Source organism: Puntigrus tetrazona, unplaced genomic scaffold, assembly GCF_018831695.1.
Source record: "Puntigrus tetrazona isolate hp1 unplaced genomic scaffold, ASM1883169v1 S000000005, whole genome shotgun sequence".
NCBI classification, from domain to species: domain Eukaryota; kingdom Metazoa; phylum Chordata; class Actinopteri; order Cypriniformes; family Cyprinidae; genus Puntigrus; species Puntigrus tetrazona.
In genome coordinates this window covers 136,594-158,058 of record NW_025047685.1, presented here as the reverse complement: position 1 = coordinate 158,058, position 21,465 = coordinate 136,594, and the positions used below count along the sequence as shown (strand labels likewise).

General features: G+C 37.4%; 2 protein-coding genes across 2 annotated transcripts in view; one reads left to right on the top strand and one right to left on the bottom strand.

Moving 5' to 3' along the window:
* The window catches only part of mkxa (mohawk homeobox a), a 39,691-nt gene extending 24,246 nt beyond the window's left edge, over window positions 1–15,445 (top strand). Inside the window, exon 7 of the mRNA XM_043229442.1 lies at window positions 143–15,445. Within this exon, the coding sequence (XP_043085377.1) occupies window positions 143–335 (193 nt within the window). The 3' untranslated portion in view covers window positions 336–15,445. The remainder of the gene's footprint in view (window positions 1–142) is intronic.
* Window positions 15,403–21,419, bottom strand: rab18a (RAB18A, member RAS oncogene family). The gene is made up of 7 exons (XM_043229443.1): window positions 21,224–21,419; window positions 20,927–20,982; window positions 19,118–19,179; window positions 18,748–18,820; window positions 18,422–18,540; window positions 18,102–18,168; window positions 15,403–17,322 (listed from the first exon to the last, which is right to left on the bottom strand). Exons 1-7 carry the CDS (start codon window positions 21,289–21,291, stop codon window positions 17,150–17,152), a joined length of 618 nt encoding a protein of 205 aa, XP_043085378.1. The 5' UTR covers window positions 21,292–21,419; the 3' UTR covers window positions 15,403–17,149.
* Between the last annotated feature and the right edge of the window lie 46 nt (window positions 21,420–21,465).

Here is a 21,465-nt window from a genome sequence, read left to right as displayed (position 1 = left end):
ATATATATATATATATATATATATATATATATATATATATACCCTTCACATAGACGTTTGGTTTCAGACTTAGCATCTAAGAATGACTTTGAATGCAGCTCCTGAGCATCTTTCAGTAACAGGCTTTTTGTACATTCAACAGAAGCATGCAGAAGGAGAAGGGACAGAGGAAAGACGAGACATACTGGAGGGAGATAAACGCGGCCATGGCCCTCACTAACCTGGCTCAACCCAAGGACGGGGCCACCGCCGCCACCACCAGCTGCATCATCCAGAAATCCTCACACATAGCTGAAATCAAGACTGTTAAAGTGCCTATCCTGCACAAATACTAACACGCAGAAGATCCCGCTCTTCTACTTACGGAATTCAGTTGTTTTGAATATTGTTTATAACTTTGTGGTACTGATAAAGAATGAATTTTTTGGTTCGTTTGTTTTTATTGTTATTTCGCGTACGATGAAGTGCCCTGAAATGCAGCACTTGTTCAGTTCACCGATTTGTGCATTTCCTTTGGGTCGCATAAGCTTTTTTGATAAGTGTTGATGAATTGTCAGTAACGACAGTATTTCTGAACGAGACACTTTTGCAATGTTAACTTATTTTGATATTAATCAGAAATTTGTATTGTATCGCACCAAAGTGCCTTCATGCATCTCAAAGGAGAGATTAGTGAGAATGTACAGTTCATGTCCTCTCTGAAAGAAATAAAACGGTTGAAACGACAGGAGGAGTGTGTAGCGCACTCTTCTCGCGGCCTACGGGAGATAATGACCTTAAAATGAAATCGGCGCAAGTCACGAAGACACTCATGTTTTGTCTCAAAATCTCATGTGACTTTGACTGCGACATTGTTTTGTCTCTAAAATGGAAAACTTCAACCGTCACCTGCCAACAATAGCCGTGAGTCGAGAGATAAGTTCAGTCAGCCAACATCAAATTCCAGGCCTTCCTTCCCAGCTAACAAGCAACGTCCTCCAAAGTTTGGCAACAAATGTTCTTAAGGTAACGTTAAAAGGACACTAGTTCATTCATGTGGTCTTTAATAACATTATCACAAAAACTATTTATACATCATTCATGGAATATTTCATTTCTGAAAAAAAATCAGCTGGTTTATTCACTACTTAACTGAAAACGTTCAGAAAACATTTCTGAAAACGTTTGTAAAATTCCAGCGTTCCCTTAACAATTGCATAACAAGAAGTGACTTAAAAATGTATATAAAATGTTTTCAATGTTCAGCGAACAATCAAAATAATGCAATGAAATGTTCTTAGAACATGTTTTTGTTAGCTGGGTTAGTCTCTGCTTCCTCTCACACACTCTCAGTGATGCACATTTCTCAGACAAACAATGAGAAAGAGAGAGACAGGCTTCAAGGTTTGGTCTGTATCTGTTTGAGACGAGGACTGTGACCCAAAGGGATATTTATGAATCCATTATCAGCGCTAAACCGAATGTGTTGCCTTCTCACGTTTCTACTCTGAACAAGGTACTTCAGTGGAAGCTAAATGATTTGGCCAGTCATGTTTTACCCCCTTTTTCTCTCAGATGGTTAGAATTACTCTCAAATTGCTGTTTACAAGAAGTACGAGAGATACTTCCATTTAAAAAAAACACAGACCATAGCAGTATTACCACATCTCTGTTCAGTGAACGTCCAAACTTTTGTTTGTCCTGCGGTTTTATCTTTTAGTGTTTTTGCCTTTTTGGTTCAACCAAGCTGTGTTAGTCTTGTATTGACTGAATGGAAAGAAATTATGTTCAATGCAAATGTTATTTACATTAAAGTTATGGACGCCAAGTATATAATTTAGAGAATTAAAAGCCACTTTTGAAGTGAGCGAGGTAACACTATCTTATGTTGTATCTTTTTTGTTGCGGTGAGAAGGCCAAAGAGACTTGTTCAAAAAGTTGCATGCACTTATCTGACACCCTCCTGCCTTTTTTCCAGTATTAAAAATAATACTCACAAACACCCACTGAGACTATAATTCATAAGCACTATGTCCCTGTTTTCCTGCTCAGCAGAGTAGTGTAGCACATTTTTAGAAATTTTCCTTAAAAAACTGGGAAAACGTATGATCTGATCTGCTTTTGATATCTAATTTTCCTTTCTTTTTCTTTTTTTTTTCCAATCACGTGTGAATCTCTTTTCGCCATTCCAGAGAACAAAGAGAAGAGAAAGCATCGCTCTTTTTTGAGTTTGACTAATTCCGTTTATTTAATTTTTTGTATTCCCTTGCACACCCTGCTCTAAAGGAACCTGACAGACAAACAGCGATTTTGTGCACACTTTAGAACATTTCAAATGATTAAAGACTGTAAAAACAAACCTGTAATAATAGTCTGATTTTTTTATTGTTAAGTTATATACTTTTTTTATTTTAGAGACTGGATGTTTATCCAATGAAGGAATGCATAATATCTCATTTATTCTCTGATTTTCTTTTAATGTTCAGTTTTACGCCAGGAACCTTGTTTACTTCAACCGAACATTAAATAAAAATGTTTTTTTGATGATAAGATGTTGCTTGCCGTTTCGTCATTAGCATTTGCTTTCTGCACAATCCTCTGAAATCCTGCTTTATATAAAACCTCATATAATTGGTAACATTTACACATAGGGTATCCATTTGAATTTTAACTTGTTAAGTTGAATACATTCCTAACCGAAATGTTCTGAGTCGAATGCTTCACACTGCATTGAGACACACAAATAAAATTTCACTAATTTGTCTCTGTGGCTTGACCTGAGTTCAGACGACAAGTTTCTCCTTTCTTTTTTAGCCTCTGCATCTTTTTGAAAGCCGTCTTGTTAACTTCGCCAGAGGCAGAGACCTTGTTTGCCTTCACGCTGGTTTCAGCCCAGTAAATACAAAAACACCGCACAGCACAAACAGAGCTGGAAGATGGAAGACGAGAATGGAAGCCTGTGTGATCTTGTCTTTCCTTAAGGGTTTAATCCTGAACAAATGCTGGGAATGGACATATGCTCTCTGTGCCTTTTACTTCGAGACATGAAGCTGCGCTCTTCATTTAGTCGGTTAAAGCCTCAGCTGTATTAATCTAAGCCAGCAAAATGAAGCATTAATGTGTAAGTTTTCCACATTGCATAGTTATTCTTGAGCTTCAAACTAAAACATCTATTCATATACGAAATGTATTTAGAAGCTCAAGTCAACGTTGCTTTAGATACGAAATGTTGATTATTTTGTGGTATTTAGCTAGATATTTTTGTCCTGTAACATTTACATGTTTTAAAACAAAGGCAGACACACTTTTTGTGGAAACACACAATGCCCACACGCTCTAGCTAACCTTGATGTCAATGAACAGTCTAAAAGATATACAAAAGAACATCAACACAAGAGAGAGAATATCAACAACGAATAAAAGATGAATAAAAACAAACAGAGCCACCAAGATTTCCTGACTGTTTAGCCTCCGATCTCTGTCCTGGTTTATCTCGCTCATCTACTTTCTTGTTAATGGTTCTAGCATGCCGCTTGGCCTGGTTCTAAATCATGTGGAATCCAGGGTTAAACATGCCAGTCATGCAGAATGAGGGTGAGGCATGAGGAACTAAAAGAGCTTCAGCCTTCGTTATTAGTATTTAATATAATGGACGAGATGGTCTAGAAAGATGGCTTCAGACCTCCACCATAAAGTCACAAATCAAGTCCCCTTGTCTCTCTTTAGCTCTTTCTGTCCTACTATTGTCTCTCCTCCGTTCCTCGGTTTCTCTCTAAGCAGGCTGGCAAAGACCAGCGCTCTGAGCAGAACTTTCCATCGAGGCCGTTTGCTGAAATGTTTGAGCAGGTTTGTGGATCTCACCCATTATCTAGCTGAACAGGTTGGGATGCTGGGCCGGCCAGCTGTGTGACACACTCCAGACGTCTCTCCACCCTTCTCATCAGACACGGGGTCCAAGTTGCTGTCAAACACCACACACACACACACACACACACACACACACACAACCTGAATACAAAGAAATTCCAAAAATCATCTGAACAGGGAAAAAGTGCTTCAGTCAGATGAAGAAATTTGACCCGTGTCCCATATTGGAATAATTAGTTACTTTGCCTCAGTGGTCTGTTGGTTCATTAATTATCAATTGCCTGTATGGAGACATACACGAGATACAGAGTCCAGAGCCTCAGCACTGATTAGCCACTGGGTCAGATACTATTCCAGTACTATACTGATTATAAATCTACATTTATTACATATTTTGTCCAATACACACACATACATTATTCATCCTGGCTGGAGGTGGCTGGAGAATTTTATTTAATCTATAAATATTTAATATATAATATATTGGAATTAAATATAATTAAATGTACTGTTCTAAAATATTATAATATGATAAAGCCATATATTTAACCTGTTATTTCACAATACAAAACTCCTACTTTTTTCTCCTTCTTTCCTTTGTTATGTAGGCACAAATATGCACTACTTGTGTTAAGGTAACAAATTCAAAGGATAAAATGTATTATGGTTTTCACAAATATATTAAACAGCAAAACTGTTTTCATGATTAGTAATAGTAAGAAACGTTTCTTGAATACCAAATCAACATATCTGATTATTTCTAAAGGATCATGTGATACTGAAGACTGGTTTTACTGTTTTTATTGTGTTCTGATTATGCATAAGAAATGTGCTTTAAAAAAAAAAAAAACCAGACATTAGGAATTAATAGGATTTCCAAAAACAGGACTATTTTTCAAAGCCATGGGATACATTTTTCCTTAACCAGAGTTTGATTGACCATAGAAATGTAATATATTCAATGATTTTTCTTTAATGCCTTTTATGCTGCCACAAAACTACAATAGTCTGAGTCACAGATAATAAGTGTGATCCATTGCATTATGTTTCCTAATGGATTATTTCCTTTAGATCTTTTTTGTTTTCATTTAAGAGCGGAAGGTGGTAGTTGGCATTGTTTTCCTGTAGCTCTTATTATTCCTCCAGATTCACAGATGTTTCAAGGAATCTCGCTCCTTCCTTTATTCTGGCTAAGACTTCACCCTTCAGAGCGGCACGGATGCAGCCGTGTTTCTGTAGCCGTACTTCAGCGCGCTAACTTGAGGTGCTCAAAACATTTCCTGTCTTTAATTCATACTGTGAACCTCCAAGTAACCACAAGAAATGTTAAGAGAGAAAATAAGTGGTTTCAAAGGCGTGTTATTAAAATACAAATGCACAATATGCTGCTTTGTGTAGCGCTCTGTGAAGACATATAACAGAAATGTTTTACGGAAAAGGGATTAATCAGAGACGCTGCTGGAATTTCCACTGAATGTGTTGTGGCCCAAAAAAGGAAAAGTATGATTTTAAATCTAAGGCTACATCATGAGAACAGATTTTGTTAAACCAATAGCAGTCATGATAGCAATAATAGCAGTAACATTAATAAGAATAGTCACATTTTAAGGTCCAATTCTCACTATTAACCTCGCTATTATGACCTTTGAGTAAGTACTAATAAACCTAAATCTAGTTTAAGATCTTTTAAATATATAGGTATTGTTTGATTTATGTATAAATTCATTCATTCACTCTATCCTGGGGGATATAGATGAGTGAGATGGCCCTATTTCTGAGAAAAATAAAATAAATAATACTAAAAAAAAAAAAAAACACTAACCCTTGAAAATGTGACCTCAGGTCAATACATTAAAGGATATTTTTCATATATTATGCATGTCAGAGATACAAACTGTGAAATAGAAAAAAAAGCAATATTTTAAAAACTTTAAATTGTATATTTGAGTGCAATGGTTGGAAAATAACAAAAATAAAAAACCAGCAACACTGAGGAATTTTAAGGGTTTTTTTATAAATTAAAAATAGCACCATAATAACTAATAAGAATAATAATAATGTTAGCGGCATAAATTGTTAAAGGGACATTCTGACTGTCAGTGAAGGGCTACTTAAACCTTGGGAAGTTTGGGAAACACTATTTTATAATATTAGATAACTACTTTAATTTTGACTTAATAATGTAAGTCCTCCAGAGTTTATATTCTCTTCCTCTGTTCTGTCTAAACTTCTCCTTTCTTAAATCAAGTATATCCGCTGCTATACCCCTGTGTTTTGTTTAGAATAACTGACTTTCATGTCTGAAGCGGATCAGTCCTCGCCAGGTCAGAAGTGCCATGCCACGAGTAGTTATGACAGCAGAAATATATTACAAATCAGGAGCCCGAACCACACAGCACATAATGACAAGATCAAACATAAAAGACACGGAGAGGAGGGGGTGAAACCTCAGGGCCCATGTTTCTCTGTCTAATATTTCTAAACCGAAAGTTAAATAAATTCCTGAGTACAGTGAAGTGGAACCGCGTCAGTAGAGCAGATGGAAGGGATGGCAGCTGCAGCTGGAATGCGGTTTGGCTGAGAGGGACAGCGAGAGAAAGAAAGCAACGTCCTCACGCGCTTCAGCCGTTCATATTCTCCGATACACTGTTGATGAAGTGTTCTTCATTTGTGTGTGTGTGTGTGTGTGTGTGTGTGTGTGTGTGTGTGTGGCATGGAGTCAAAAGAAAGCACTTAAAAAATCTAAAGGTAACAGCGACGACTCCACTTTGGATAAACCTACTGTTGTCAATAAACAAACCGTCTAGACTCCAACTCAAAATATTGGTCTCTGGGTACGTTTTGTGATGTATTCTAGACTATACAATGATAAATACACAGAAATCATATTAGATGCCTATGTCCGCTTGCCAAATGTTTTCAGGCAGACAATATTTACAACTAAACTGACAGTAACACATATTAGTGCATCATATCACGATGAAAAATTACAGACAAAAGTTTCCATCCGCCTAGAGTCACAGTGTTTTAAATGTGACCCCTGAATGGAGCTTATGATTTACAAATTACCATCTGTAACACAAAACCTCAACTCACTTTGCTCTCAGTGTCTCCCTTTCTCTTTCCTGGGCTGCTGTTAGTTCAACTATCTCTGTGTCTGTAATATATCAGTCGTGAACGCTTCGCTCTCAGTTCCTCTCACACCTAATCTGAATCTTAACCATAGCAGGGCGAAATAGATTTTATACTGTTCACTGAACGTGCTGATATAACATTTTCAGTGTATTACGTCAAAATTCTACAGTAACTCTATCTGCAGTAGGTGTAATTCAGTCACTGAATCATTAATTCAACTGATTCCTTCAAAACACTTTCTGCAATGAAACAAGTTATTACCTTTGAGTGAGTCACTGAATCATTCAGAAATGCAGAATTGTTTAGGAAAGAATCTATATACAGTAGTAGGCAAAAGACAAGAGATGACTATCTTATGAGATATTACTATCTTATGAGTACGGTGGCTGATTAGACTTACAAATTAGATTTTCATTGGTTTGACAACAAATGCTGCAAATACTCAAAATACAGAAATACGCTACAAATACTAGCAAAAGAACCCAATACAGAAATACACACTGCACACTACAATACACACGCTGCAGATACACACAATGCAACCAAATACAGAAAAGCATTGCAAGTAGCAAAAACAGAAACGTTTCAAAGGGAACCCCAACAAATGCCCAAAAATATGAAAATTAACCATGGTTTTATTACAGTAAAAGCGTGACCATGGTTTTTTTTTTTTTTTTTTTTGCTGGATTGATCGCCATTTGCATAATCACAGTTGCACAGGTACTACAGTGTAGCAAAACAATGTTCTGTGTAACTGTATTTCATCATCTTATTTAGACTAATATTAATATATTGCAGCAAGTGTTGCCAAACTGATGAAGATGTGAACTTTGTGAACTTTTCAAGAGTCACAAAGTTATTGCTTTTTCAGATGTAGTACCTTTTTGAATGCAACTTATGAGTCATTGAGTCATTCGCTCAAATAATTAGTTCAAAACTAAATGTATGAGTATAAGCAAGTATAAACGTATAAGTTACTCGGTTTTAATTTATTGTGTTTTGTATAAAAGCAATACACTTGCAATCATGCTGCTGGTCTGAATATCAGCATATGGCTGTGATTACCTGCGGCCTTATGCCTATGGCCAAATGACAGGTTTAATAATTGTTGCACTCTCACTCACACAGTCTCTCTCTTACACTTAATGTGACATATTTTCTCTTAGGGAATCCACAATTACACATGTAAACTTGGCAGGCAATGTGGCATCACTTTGCCAGTGGGTATTTTGGGGCAGCACTCATACACGAGTGCTATGATGGCTTCATAAATCCAAATCCTGACGGGCACTTTCCACAGGCAGGCCCCTGGCCCTTCATACATTGATTTGCTCCCTAACTCACTCATTTTTAAACATGTCTTTATGTGTTTGTATTTTTGATATGACCCTGATGTCTGGATTTAAACTCCACGGCGGGAGACTTGTGGTGAGCAGGAGTCACTTTACAACACATTAAGAGAGCTCAGCGCTCTTTAAGTGAGGATGAAACAAATCCGAAGACCAGAACTAGAACTTGATAGAGGCCTTATCTCTAAATAAGACTTCTGACAGCAAAACAATTTTTTCAATTACACAGTCAGTCATCAAACAAAAGAGGTTAGTTCTCCAAGGAAAAAAAAAGTTGGGCCAGACTGCAACTTTTCCGCTTCTATCTTTGTTTTGCTCGTGGAAAATGATTGATTGGCCAACATAATTGAATCAACATTGAATCTTTGTGCACATGCACATCACATTACAAATAGGGCTCTTGCTCTCTGTCATCTATCCAAAGCAATAAAAAGACAATAAAACAGAGAGATGTGCCTGGGAATCACTCTATGATGGTAATATATGTTTCTCTAGATCCTCTGACGTCCAGTGTAGTTCACTCAAACACTCCACTTTCCAGTCAAACAATTGCTAACCATCAAAGGTCCTATGAGGTCTTCACCATAACAGATGGCTTAATCCAGGCCTGAAGATTAGACAAACTACTGGACTTATAAAAACTGACAGCATAACGTGAGTTTTTCCTTTTTGGAATGAAACAGCCATCGTTCAGAAGCTCTTTTACTGATATTCTGGAGGCTTTGCTTTTGACATTTGGGATTGTAGAATCTCAAAGGTGCAGACTTTTAATTCAAGTACAGGGCTGATATTAAACCGGGTAAATGAAATTAAGTCAGCTTCAGTGGAAAAGATAATTATTACCATTAGATTATGAAATAATTAGTCATTTAATTTGACCACCATATATTAATTCTTATAAACAATCCTATATACATATATGACCCTGTTCCAACTAGCATGGTTGTATTTGTAGCCAAAACTACATCGCATAGGTTAAAATTTAAATTTTATGGTAAAAATCATAAGGACATTAAGTTAAGATCATGTTCCATGAAGGTATTTAGTACATTTCCTACTGTAAATATACCGAATTTTTGGATAGTAATATGCATTGAAAATATTGTTATTCAAAATTAAAATAACCGAAATCTAAACTAAAATGCTAAAAGGCGTAAAACTAAGGTGTTAAAATACAATACAATTTCTATAATCATAAAATGTATTGTGCATGGCTAATTAATTTCACATATCAAGTTTTCAAACTTTTTGTCATAATTACAGCAGAAATATCTTAATTTTGAGTACTGAATGTTTGTGTGTGTCTGTGTGTGTGTGTGTGTATATATATATATATATATACACTTATAGTACATACAGTAATAAGACTACACATGTAATAATGTAGTCAGAGACTTTCTGCTTACAACAGACACTTGAAACGTTATTATCAGGTGTAGAAAGGGCTGTTGAGCAACTTGGAGGGAGCTGAATGAGGGATATGATGGCCTACCTGGTCTGTTACGTGCTGTAGACTTATAATAATGCTGCTGGTGGGGCAGGACACATGATCTCACTCTAGTGTAGGCGCTACTGTCTGAAGCTTGATTGGCCAAATGTAAACATTTTAGCGCTAAACCTTGCCAAAGGTGAAATCAGACTTGAGACCTCCAGCAGTGCAGTCGAAAGCACCTCAAAGCAGGGCTGCTTTTGCACTTTTAAAGCCAGAAGTGTAAGAAAGAATTACTGGCTCTCACAACACACTCAGAAAAGCATTAATCATTAGATGGATTTTTGTACAGTACGGGGTAAAAAAAAAAAATGAAAATGAGCCAACAAATCATAGTTTGTGCATTAACAAGTGCCTGATGCAGTTAAATCAGACTGGCCTGTTTGGAGCAGTAAGTAAAAGCAGACAGGTTATCCACAACCTGGGACAGACAAGTAAAACACAGTAGTGATTTACCGCTACTTTTAAGCACACCAGTATTACACAATATGATGGCTTCCATATTATATTCCAACAGAGATTGGCTATTGAGAGATCCAACCATGAAATTTCAGGCAATTTTGCGCATTCAAGTTACCGGCTTGTCACCAAGAGCACAAGATCAGACAGTCAAACAGAAATAAATACTACAATTACTTCACAAGTCGAGATTATTTACACAAAATAAAGAATCTGTTAGCGTGTGTGCCAATCATGTGACCAATAGGACCACCAGACTGTTTTCATCCTCTTTCCTTTCACGCAGAACACAGAAAAGGGACTGTCTCAGTGAAACATGCGGTTTTTCCATGGCACTGCCTCTTCTGCTTGAGGAAAGCTTACACCCTCTGTGTGTTGATACAATGTGATTAGTTTATTATAGAAGCCTGTGGCTACAGCGCCCTATACTGTAGTAGTCAATCTGGTAGTCTTTATGTGTGCATGTATGTGTGGAGTGAATGACAGAATGCTCCAGGAATCCCACTGAGCACACTCGGGCCAACGGGATGTCACAAGGGAGCACGCTGAAAGCCACAGATCTGCAAAAGATGAATGAAGCCACTAATTCATGCTTTGGCCTCCCATGTGCCCACTTAGCTTTGTGCTAAAAACTGACTTTGAGAGCAAAGGACTTTTTTTTTTCCTTTCAGTGTAGGGTCTTTTATTTTCCATCACCACTAAATCAATACTTGAGGGGCAGAAGACGGATGGTCATGGTCACGTCAGAATTCATGTGGTAGACCTTGCATTATGGAATTTAGACAGCGTTATTAATTTCCTTTTTATTGATGAGGAAAGCGCTGTCGCACAAATCCGATGTCTGAAAAACAAAGGTGAAGAAAGAAAAGACGGCAAAATTGGGGACGGGATGTCAGAGCTCTGTCAAATACAGAGATTGAAAACGATGGATGGATTGGAGAAAGTGGACAGCCCAACCAAATCTAAATCGTGCGCAGCAGATTTTACAGCCAGAGCAGAGCAGAGAGGTGGAATTCAGAAGTTTGTTTTAAAGACTGAAGTCAGGGACCTGACAGTGAGGTTCTTTAGATGGTACATGCAAGTTTAAAAAGCTCTGTGAATGTTCTGAGTCATTTTATCATCATATCTCTGCTTAATTCTCTCAACTGTGTGTTAATGAAATTTATCCTAAAATATCTGTGGACAGCCACAATGTATGAAACAACTTGTCACTGGCACATTATCCTCGAAAGGTAATCCTGTGTGCCATATCTATGCTAAAAAGTGCATATATTATCCTATAAAACAGGTCTTGAACTCCCTTTATTTTTTATTTTCTATGCATGGTTTTCTGAGGTCCAAAACAAAGATTTTTGAAAGAAATATTAGGCTATTTTGACCTCCCTCGTTGGAAAGCTCTGTTTGAATAAGCATGGCAAATGCAGAAGTAAATGCCAACTGCTTTGATTGTCTAACAGTGTTGCAGTCATTCCAAAATATTCGGTACAACATTGCAGGCTTTGCTCTTCTTCTGTGGAGGTGGTGCTTATACACTCTGTAAGCTAGTTTCAATATACGATGATTTTAGACTAATGAGACAGAAACTTACATGATGTTTTTTGTAGTACAGTGACCTCTTTTTCTCAGTTCATGACCCCTTTCAGGCAGAGGTCTTTGACTTGACATTAACCAAATATTGGAAGGATCCCTATGCAAAAAAAGGCAATAATAATTTCTTTGGCATTTCTGCTGTAATTATGATTGTGTAAAGTATTGGTTTTAACAGAAACTGAGAGTGAAGTGACATGCGGTCAAGTATGGTGACCCATACTCAGAGTGTGTACTCCGCATCTAACCCATACAAGCGCACACACACATAGTGTAGTGATCACACACAGTTAATGCTGTGGTGTCCGAGTGATATAATTATAGTTTTTTATAATATAATTAAACATTTTAAATCATCATATAGCCTCTTTGGAATTCTGCTGAAACCCTAAGCTGGTCTTTATGGTGCAATTTTATATAAATTCAGGGAAACAGTGTGAATCTTCAATTAAATTTTTTGGGTTTTTTGCCTTCATCGTAGCTGACAGTAAGCAAAGTGGTAGAGAGAAAGGGGGGACAGTATTGGAAAAAGGTCTATGCGCTGGGACTTGAACTCATGACACTCAAAGAACAATGGAGCTGAATGTTGACGCGCTGCCCACAAGGTTACCAGCACCAACTAAATGACTATGACATTTTATTTGACACTCTAGTTTTACAACCCCTGTCTTAAGGTAGCAATATGCAGTGAGGGTATTGCTCCAGTGACAATTTTTTTCAGAATGTGTAGACATAGATTTGTAATGCTGTATTGTAATAAAATGTTTCTAAAAGTTACTACAACCAACTAAAAGTTATTATAAGAACAATTTAGTGAATAAGTGAGAATTTGAGCTGCAATAATGGCATTAAAGTCCACAAAAAGCTTGAGAGCTGTTTCTGCAATGTGACCAATATGAACTTCCAAGGTACGTATCCAACTAGTCAGAAGAACTATTTATCTAGAAAGAATAAACTCTGGTTATTCTGACAGTTTCTGTATTTTAAACACTTAGAGAGAAATGATTATGACAGTTGTAGAGGATTATTGCAAAAAATTACACGCATTACCACAGACATTTCTAATCAACTTGATACTTAACATAAATAGGGTTTCAGATCCAGATAGAGTCTTATTCTAGGTTAAGAAGGATTTGGAAATGGATGGCAGCCAAGCAAATTGCTTTTCAGACCGATGTCACGCTTAACCGAGGCTTCAAAACTGGCCAAATATGCCATCAATAACTACAGAATATGTGGTACAAAGAAACCCCGCATTTCACCCCCCATTAAGATGCATTTACCGTAGAACTCTAATGAATACGTTCCTTTGGTTTATACACAGCACGATGCGCTAAATGTGTCTCTAGAGTGAAATACAGATTCCGAAATTATCACTAAAGCCTGACCCTTCGTGCACTTTCCGTAAGCCGTCCTCCGAACCACAACTGCTTTGGCACCGTTCCCCCGGACGATACGGCAAATCAATCAGACTGATAACGAGAGCAGGGTGTGTGAGCAGGACAAATGCAGCATCGTTTGGGGAACTCGACACCTTATGAAACCACCATTGCAGTCTCATAATGATCTCATGGAGGACAGTGTGATGAGCCCACAGAGAGGTCGCCTGAGCACTGAGCCGTGCACGACAGAGAGAGAGAGGGGGAAAAGAAAGAATAAAAGACGGTAGTTAATGAGACATGGGCTGATGGCCTATGCAGAAATGTACAGATATAAGCACCCGGTTTCGCGTAACGAGCAAAAGGAATGTGAAAAACAGAACCTAGAGATATTCAACAGTTCAATACTGCTATATCGCCACAAAAGCCAAGACAGATTCAAATCCCAGAAGTGTTAATCTCACCAACTACGGGACAGCCCCTTAGTTGGTGAGATGGCATTTGACATGTTCAGACAAATGTGTAAACGAGAATCCTTCGGATAATGTTGTTGTGTATACGTACAACTTTTTATAAATGCAAGGGAAAAACTTTTATATTTTTTGACTGCATCGTTGCCTTGTAGCTTAAATAGATTAATGGTAATATATGAGGTGAGGAAAAAAACATTGCTTGACATTGAGAATGCACCGACAATGTTTCTTCATAGATAAAAATGCAGAAAGGCTAACTGTTAATAGTATATCAAAAACGGAGAACTGAAGCACTTTGTTAGAAATGAATCCAAACACACACATATCAAATTAATCGCATACTTTACCCAAAAATGATGTCAATGTCGGTGTTCTACAGCCTCGTAGGCAAGTGTGCCAACATATAGTGCTGTAGCACTTTATTTGAGTTTTAAATCCCAACATTAGGAACTTTCCCGATCCCTACAAAAGTAAGGTATGTTTTGAAGCTGGGATGCTGGTTTAAGCTGGTCCTTTGCTGGTTGGACTAGTTTTAAACCAGCTCAATCCAGTATGCCAGCTTCAAATCATACCTTTCCAGCATATGCCGGTTATTTTTTCAAAAAGGTAACCCTCTCTCCCACTCCCTTTCTTATTTTCAGTTTAAAATTAGATGGCATTTTAGTCAATCTTACTAAAATTAACATATGATGAAAATGTTGATATTTACAAGATATTTTCATCAAAGAGCAAAGACAAATTAACACTGCCTCAGACCTCAGCAATTCGTAAAAGTTTTTTTTTTTTTTTTTTTGAAATTCGATCACATTAAGAGGACATTTATCCAGGTCTGGAAATTTAGAAATCTTTTTCATGAAATGGTACAGATAATACAAACAAATAATAATTTACTATAACTTGAACAGTAAGAAATACAGCATTAAAAGCTCAACACAGAAACCTAAGAAAGCAGATTTATATCCTTATCCTGAAAAGACCAGAATGGCTGGTCACCCGCACATGTTTAAGTTTGAACACTGATCCTCAGCATACTGGTCCAAACCAGGCTTTCAGCTACCCTAACCAGCAGCGTAATTAGACATCAGTATTATATTAAGCAATTATAATATTGTGCCTGGAATATCCCTTCCTCGTCCAAGACAAAGGTGAAACTGGCAGGTGGGAGCATTTAGAGAAGTCTTCAGGGGAATATAACGTACTGAATTACAGAACTAGTATGGACAGCCAGTCATATAAGAACAATACAGTATAGACACAGGCAAAGCGCCAATGATGTATGATCGACACATACTTTCTTCAAATCATTTTGTACTTAATCCAAGAAGATCTCGGCCTGGGCCTTCATTTGTCAACTTGGAATTACGCACCTCCTAGTCAAACGGCTTTGAAGACATCTATCTACGCTGAAAAACCTGCAATCACTATGGTTACTTGACCTGCCTGTCTGCCCAAATGCAATGATTTGGATTCATCCACATAGAACGAGTGCGGAAACCATATGAAGATGCCATCTGAACACATGAATAAGCAAACACTTCAGTCACTACAGCATTCGCGCAGAAATGTAACGGGAAACGGTGAAATCGCAGAGGCCTGGAGATGCATTCCTGTGGTGGGTCATATTTAACAAGAACTCACTGCTGGAAAAAGTATGAGAGAAAGTGAAAGAGAGAGAGAAAAAGGTATTCAAAGACAAAATATTGTCATTTCAAGTGCTGCATTATAGTGTCAAACATCAACATTACAATGTATTTATGACCGTCATCAGCAAATATTTACATACAGCAATGAATGTGCAATAACAGTATGCAATACTGCATAAATGAATTCTTGTGTATTAATTGGATTTAGTGCTTATGGCAATAACGTACACACAAAGAGAAATACGATAATGTAAGGAACCCAAACCTAAATTAGTTACAAATCCTCAGATCAATGGAAATATTGGTTGATTTTGATATGCATCGGTCAAAATGTAAACCACTTCATATAACTGCCATAAAAAGCACAGAAGACATCACTGCATGCAACTGGAAACAATACAATACATTGATAACTGCCTATCACTTAGCATTTACAAAGCAAGTGAAAAGGAATGCATGGATGTGCAAAAATTAAAATACTCTGTGGGTGTACATGCAAACCCAGCGTTTCCTTCCACATGTGCCGCACACTTTCTGAACCTGCTGTAACTGAGGTTGGCTCTAAACAGGACTTTACCACCCAGTTTTTAAGCTGCGAACACAAGACCAGACATCTGGGACCCCCTGGATGTTTCTCTAAAACAAACATAACAGACTAAATAGTCCAGATCGAATAGCGCAGATTAAACCAGGAGAATGGAAATATTCATTTGGCATCGCTGTTAAGTGTCATCGATTTTTTTGGCGAACATTTATTATTTTCTAAATTTGTTCTTTCGTTCCATTTCTCTGTGTGAGAAAACCAGCCATCTATATTCACACCATAATGACTCACTCTAAAGATTTTTACAAATTTTTTCCTTTCTCTGAGATGGACAGACAAGTCGAGACAATAAGCGTCCGTGAATCTGCAGGCGAAAACATTCCTACATTCAAAAGAACGAAATTAGCCTTTTCTCATTAATCTATTCCATGTTATTCCAGTTATTCATTTTTTAACCCTTATTTATAAGCGCAGCAGAAACTTGTTGTGCCAATCTTTTTGATTTATAAACTTTTCAAAAAACGTATTTTATATGTGGGCGGTCCGAGTTAATAAAAGTAGTAAAACACGAATCCAAAATCCTTGGTAACTCTATTATTCTGTAAAGAGGGACGTGGAGAAACAGAGACGGAGCTGAATTGAAGACAGATACATGTAGCGACAGAGAGGAAAGAGAGTTAACAAATGACTGACAGTAGGAAAAAGTGGGATCCAGAGATGGACAGATAAAGAAAGGATGGAGTTCCGCACGTTGCAGACATCAAGCGAGGGCATGTTGATGGAAATCTGTGTTCTACTGAGGTCTCATTCCAGCAGTTTGAAAGGTCGAGTTAAACTGATGAGTGTTTACCTCTCCCTAAATAAGAAACACAGGCACTGGGACAAAACAAAGTAAAACACTAAGAGAAATATACAAACCGAGAAGCCAACTGATCTGAGGTATAATAGAGTAATCAAGGGTTTTTTTTTTCATCCCCTCTCCTGAATACAAATGATGAGCGTGTCTTCAACGGTTCCTTAAATTAATTTCATCGCTAAAAATGTGGTAAAGTTCCCCTCTGAGGCTTATCTAGTTTTCCAGACGATCGCTGGACTTGTTAAATGATAATGCTTTAAACACGAGTATTTAAATATGAGTGTTGCTTGTGTGCTTGCACAGATACATAGGCCAAAAAAGGTTTATATATCCAGCATACGTACGTGTTAACTAATCTAACCTGCACTGGTTAACCAGCGGTTTGTGTGTTAGAGAAGCGAGCAATACGCCCCACAGCCTCCTTGACCGGTTTCAGAGAGTTCAGACAGGGCAAGTCCTCTTGTCTTGTGCACGCTCTCCCACAAGCCTGGAGTCTGCAGGATTTTCTCCACCAGCTCCTCGAATGCACACTGAACGCCGTCTTTCGACTTAGCACTGGCCTCTGCACGAAAGCGAGAGAAAATGTATTTAATACGAAACATTACACACGCCTTCAATGCAGCCTTGCTGACTAATTTGTACAAAACCAACCGGAAATTGTGAGAACAGTGTGTCGCAAAAACATAAGAAACACTTGGCCTTTGATATTAAAAGTCAGGAGAAAGCAGAAGCGAATAGGAAACATTAAATCTGGAAAAAACAGCATTGGCCTCAGGCACAAGGGCAGCAGCCATGGTGTCCATCTGCAGATTTCATTTGGTGTGAGGGCTTCACGGCTAATTCAGACAGATTGCTGCTTACATACCCACTCATGAGGCGTGTCACATGACTTACGAACCAAACCCACAGCGCAGAGGAATGCAGGACGTCACCCACAAATACATACACAGGACTGTTACGATTACACAAGCTCAAATGAGAAATAAATCAGAACCATTGTAAAGTCTGACTTGAATTAACCGTCACAATAAATGAATGCTCAACTTATACAAATAATCCATCTCTCAATTAAATAGCACAATCTTTGTTTTTAAGCAAACGGGCCCAAGTGTTTAAAAATAGTAGCGTGTATGTGTGTATTACGGCAGTTGAATAAACTATCTTACGTCAAACGTCGGATTTTTCCACGTGTGAAGATGATGAATCTTGCAATGAAATATGGGAAATGAAACCAAAGTAAAAATGTCAATGTATTCCTATTTAAAGCTTGTGCGTTAGTGACTAATGAGGGATTAAGTAATTCATCAGAGGAGGAAGGGAACATCTTAGTGACTTCCTCACCTATGAAAAGCATGGAATGTTTTCTAGCGAACTTCAGACCCTCTTCTCGCTCTAGCTCACGGTCGTCCTACGCAAACAGAGGAAAAACAGCTCCGTATCAGACATTGTTTTCATTAGAACTTTATTAGAACTCTTCCACGTCTACGCAAGCGTTATTTATTTAACAATCCAGAATGACTACTATTTTTTTTGTAGATAAGTGCAGAGCGGTGTAGAGTTGAAAAGCATATCTGTCCATGTCAGGCTTTGGAGTCTAAGTCCAGGCAGGTGCAAAGACGGCAAAAAAAACGAAACATTTACGAGTATTAAATGTAACTTACCTTATCGATTTTGTTTCCCACCAGCATTTTGACAAGATCATTTCTTGTGCAATATGTATCTAGCTCACTCAACCAGTTTTCCAGCTTAGCAAACGTCTCTCGCCTAGTGACATCGTACACTAAAAAGACATTTAAAAACCTCATTTTAAATTAAACGATAGACAATTACACTTATCAAATGAATCTAAATCAAACAAATATAACTCTAAATATTTCATACATTATTCCAGTGTATATTCACGCTATATACATAACACAATTCTAAAACGTACAGATTTTTCATGTTTTTTTAACAATAAAGGAGTGAAAAAGCGGTTTATGCTCACCCAGAATGACACCCTGAGCCCCTCTGTAGTAACTGGGTGTTAAAGTTCGAAAACGCTCCTGACCCGCCGTGTCCTGTAAACACAAAATAAAAAAAAAACAGGCTTAAATAACATGTAGCAATGAATATTTTGAGCTATAAAGACGTTACTTAATAGTTGCCTGCCTTCGGGGAAAAAAAGAAGGAACAACACTGCCATCTTGTGTTACATTAGGAAAAAAACAACCACAAGTTTTATAAAAGCATTTTCACAAAGGTAACGTCCACACTAAGACAAGGAAACTAAATAATAAATCTTTAACTTTCGCAAAACATAAATCTGCGCCACTCTAAAATCTAAATACAGGTATGATCCATGATCGACCGCTCACCCAGATTGCCAGCTTTGCTTTGTTTCCATCCACAGCCAGGGTTTTCACCTTGAAATCTACACCTTAATGGAAATAAACGACGTGCTTAGTAGATGCAGAACATTATAATAGCTTTCACCGTTTAAAATTTACATTTGATAATTTATGCTTTTATCCAAAATGACTTGCAAATGAAAACAATACATGCAATCAGACCAACGTCATGCAAGTGATGTGACAAGTTCTGGTTAGTCTACTAAAGTACACGTAACAAGGATAGAATACCAAAAAGTAGATAGAATGCAAATAGAATAGAGAGTGCTTGTTTGAGAGGGTCAAACGTTTTAATACAGTTCTGCATTTTAACAACATTAAAAAAGAGAAAACGTTTATTTAGAATTGAGGACATCCTCTAAAATAAGGATTTGGGAGGTCGTGTCAGGTTTACACTGGGTACAGACAGGGTTACAAAATTTACAAAACAGACAAACACTAGCAAATGTAAACAATCAGGAGGGATATTCAAAAAGATTCACAAGCATATATGGAAATGCAGTCTAGATGTTTTATGAGGATTATGATAAAACCATTCATATAGAGCGAGACAGATTTAATTTTTGATGGACCCAGATATTTGTCAGGCAACAAGCCCGGAGCGACTAAAGTTAGAAAGACCAGAATTTATAGCTGAATAGGGAATTGTGGGTTTATAACGTACAGATAAAAAGAAAATAGGACGACTCAACCACCTGTCTCATCACTCAGCAAAGCCACATCACTTACAAACATAAGTGATTTACATTCATAAAAGAAAAATGAAAGTATGTGTAAAGATGACAGGGGAATAAATCTCTCAGCACTCTGTGAATGAAAGATCGGGAGGCATGAAGTACTCCTGAATTTCAACACGGCACTGACAGATTTACCAGAGGAAGCCAAAGGAGATCTGGACTTGTTTGGTTTGGATTGGGGGGCTTTCAAAAGAAAACGGCGGTCGCATCAACGCACGTCAACCTAAATGTGTCAAAGTAACGGCCACTGCTTTGGACAACCAGTGAATTCCCACAACATAAGGTAACGCTTTATTTGAAGGATTCTCATTATTAACTTGTTGCTTATTAGCGTGCATATTACTAACACATTGGCTGTATATTTGTATTTGTGTGTGTGTGTGTATAAGCATATTAATACATTTGCAGCCTTAACAACTACCTTACTAACTATTAATAAGCAGCAAGGTAATTGTACTGAGGCATAAGTTGTTGTAAATAGTTAATATTGAAAATCAGTCCTCTAACTAAGTGTGACCTAAAGTATACTTTAGTAAGATACGAGTGAAAAAGTGTAGCTATTAAACAAGATTTTACAACATTTATATTAAATGATAATATATATAAAATGTCGCTTTTAGTTCCAGAATTTCAACAATGCAAATAAAGCTGTTCTTCAAGTCAGACGGGCACTAGAGAAGCATATGCGATGTACGTCAGTGTGTACAGTGATGGTTAGGTTTCTGTTTTCGTTACATTATAAAGACACACAAAAAAGCAAACCGAAAAACCAAGAAAATCCTCATGCTCACACAAAAAGTAATCTGCAACCAGTAAAAATCTATATACAAAACTATATGGCAATAGAAGCCGATTTATCAATATATTAATAATATATTAATAATCAGTATATTTCGTACGTATACTGCAATATATGTACATGTCAGTTATCAGAAAGTCAAAACACATTGTGACAGTGTATCTACTTTAGCTACAAAGGATGAAATATTTCTGTTTTTTGTTTTTTTTTGCATGTTGGACCCTGATTCTACAGACTTACCGATTGTTGCACCAATTTCTGGATCAAATGTATCATCTGTAAATCTCAAAAGAAGACTGAGAAAGAGGGGAAAGAAACCTGAATCAGAGACTTTCCTTCTTACAAGCAAATTATGACACAAACACACATCTGCAATCTTGTTATTTGTGGCATGGGAATTTGAGAGCGCTGAACTGACAAACATTCAGAAGTTCATATCTAAAGCGAGGTCAGGTCGTTTTAACGTAAGCATGTAATATAAGCATAAGTTCTTGGTTGTTGTTGTTCCATCAAATGACATCTGCAAACTTATCATACCTGGATTTGCCCACTCCGCTTTCTCCGATGATCAGTATTTTCAGAGTGGTCAAAATATCCTCATTCATGTTTTCCGAAATATGCCGCTAAGAGCAAAAAATACTGTCGATAGGAATAGAAATATAGAAAATGGAAAAGCAAAACTATTCTACGAGGGCCAAGCGTTTCTCTCTTCTTCGGTAAAATCTATCCGATCGTGGCAAACAGCTGAAAAACTCTCCTGTGCCATCTAGCGGAGGTTC